Raw genomic sequence first — 2517 nt, forward strand, 5'->3', positions numbered from 1 at the left:
CCCACATTCATGGCTAATATAACAGTGGAAGTTGATGCAAAATGAGATCATATGGAAGATAAAGAAACTGCTGCACCACTGCCTCAGCTCAGCACAGCTATCTCTTCCCTCAGGGCTTCTGACTCTCTCAGGATGTGGGTTTCCACACTGTGTCTCTCATACAGTAATACACAGCAGTGTCCTCAGCCTTTAGGCTGCTGATCTGCAGATGCACTCTGCTGACAGAGGTGTCCATGGAGAAGACAAATCATCCTGTTTAGCCCTGGGCATACGTTGGGTTCCCAGGGTTGGTGTTCATCCATCCCATCCACTCAAGCCCTTCTCCAGGGACCTGTCTCACCCAATTCATACCATAGGTGGTAAAGCTGTAACCAGAAGCCTTGCAGAAACCCTTCACTGAGGCCACAGGCTGCTTCACCTCAGGCCCAAACTGCACCAGCTGAACCTGGGAGTGGGCACCTGTGGAGAGGACACAGGATTGCAGGAAGTCTCACTTGACCAGCCTGGTTTCTCTGTCAGCCCTGGGACTGGGGAGCCCCTTAACTTTTGCTGCTGCCACCAAGAAGAGGATCCTGTAGGTCCTGTCCACGGTGAGGAGCTGTGCTGTTGGTGGGGTGTGGTCCCGAGGAGGGTGTGGTTGTTGGGTGATGCTCTCAGGGCACAGAGTTATCTGTATTAGCCTCAGTGATTGGCATATTCTTGAAGGATGCTATTTAATAGCCCAATTTCTGACCCAGTATGAGAAAGAGAAAATACATGACACATGGACGACACAGTTGTAGAAGCTGAGGGTTCAAACCGTAATCCTGTTAGAGGCCATGTGTCCCCTACACATCCCTGAACTCTGTGTTGACAGAGGTTCCCCCACTGGAGAACAAGCTCCCCCAGGACACGCAACTCACTTTGAATCCACATTTGAATGAATCAGGGGCAACTTGAACCATTTCTAGACCTTAATATGCGAATGCGTTATTTTGGGAATGACTGTGTTTGTCCAAAAATTGCACTGATTTAAAAGAAAGGAGCTCTTCCTGACCTCCAGCTGCTTACTATTAAGATAACTAGCAGAGTTTGAAATCCCCATTGTGAAAGTGGTTCTCATTACAACATCCAGTTTGATAAATGCTCACAATTGAATGGAATATTTATACAAACATCAGAAGTCCTTCTGAAATACTTATATTAGATATTTTTAAAGGAAGTCCGGGGCCCTGAGAGGAACCCTCCCCAGCGTGCTGTGCACCTGCTCTGGGGCGGGAGCCTGTGCTGGGTTTATCCTGAACGCTCCCTGCAACCCAGCCCCTACTCAGCAGGAGCGTTTCTGTCTGAGCTTACAGAGTATATTCCTACCAGTGTTTCTAGCCCGGTATAAAGTGGCTGTGCCCTGGCTCAGAATTCTCCTTTAGTGACACAACATGCTTCTCACACCATCTTTTGAAATACTGAATTGGCCTTCAGAAACCCAGAGAACTGTACAGGGAGACCTGAAGAAAAGATCTCCTGCATCACTGGGGAGCCCTTTCCTGGAGCTCCAGAGGCACTGAATCCTTTGACATATGGTGAACCCAAAAAACTCTTCAGGGATTTGTCGGGAGATTCTTATTTTCTTTAGGGTCTTGCAGTTGATTATTGCACCTGAGAATACCTGCAGGTGCAGTTGCAGGTGGACAGAAGCCCAATTCAACTCTAGTATTCAAATAACACACACACACACACACACACAGTGGCTAATTTTAACATTAATCGGCCCACTTTTTTCCTTTCTTTTGTGGTATCCATGTCAAGGAAAGCACTCCCTACACTGGCACTAAGGGTGAGTATGTGTCTACTTTCTGCGAACAGAAGAAAACAGAATACAAGTAGACACCTGGGAATTGCATGCACATTGAATTCAGCTGGTCTCACTTTGGAACCCTGCAGACGTGCCATGAAAAGTAAATTTGAGGCTAATGAGGGTGAAATCATTTCCTTGGTGCTGAAGTTGCTATTGTCAGAGCCTTCAAATTGCTCTATTTTCCTCCTCAGATAGAGTTTGTGCATTGCCACACTCTCATATTTAATCCATATTGACTAAACTGGTGAGATGTAATGTGTGGAACACGGAAGCATTACACGTTCTTACAGATGAATCTTAATACTCTGGTGATCTTCTTTCTCTGGACTGTGCCCGATACAGGAAGTCTCCAGGTGTGAAGCTGATTTTTGCTCTTTTCTCGATGGAACATCACAGGAAAATTTTTGTAAATGTGCCCCTTTTGGCTAATTGTAGCCATTTTCGTGATAAAGGAAGCCTGTAGGGATGGGCTTGTAATGGGGATGGATTACCTTTCCCCACATACATAAGGATGTAAAAATGGGTTGTCTGCCTGAAGAAGGTCTCAGTGTTTTATCAGAGATTTGGTCTCCTGGTAATACAGCCATGCAGGCATCTGGGTGGATTCTCGCCCTGAGAACCTGGAGGTTCCTGGAGGAAAGGGCGATAAGAGTATGGGGGGGTGGGGCCCCCAGGATCTCTCA

At 46.8% G+C, this 2517-nt stretch overlaps 1 protein-coding gene across 1 annotated transcript in view; it reads right to left on the reverse strand.

Annotated features, from left to right (window-relative positions):
- Positions 1-127: 127 nt before the first annotated feature.
- Positions 128-2517, reverse strand: part of LOC105548687 — a 34305-nt gene continuing 31915 nt past the window's right edge. Inside the window, 2 exon segments of the mRNA XM_011992852.1 lie at positions 128-465; positions 550-709. Of these exon segments, the coding sequence (XP_011848242.1) occupies positions 128-465; positions 550-709 (498 nt within the window).

This window comes from Mandrillus leucophaeus, unplaced genomic scaffold (assembly GCF_000951045.1).
Source record: "Mandrillus leucophaeus isolate KB7577 unplaced genomic scaffold, Mleu.le_1.0 Scaffold1108, whole genome shotgun sequence".
In the NCBI taxonomy this organism is placed as follows: Eukaryota; Metazoa; Chordata; class Mammalia; order Primates; family Cercopithecidae; genus Mandrillus; species Mandrillus leucophaeus.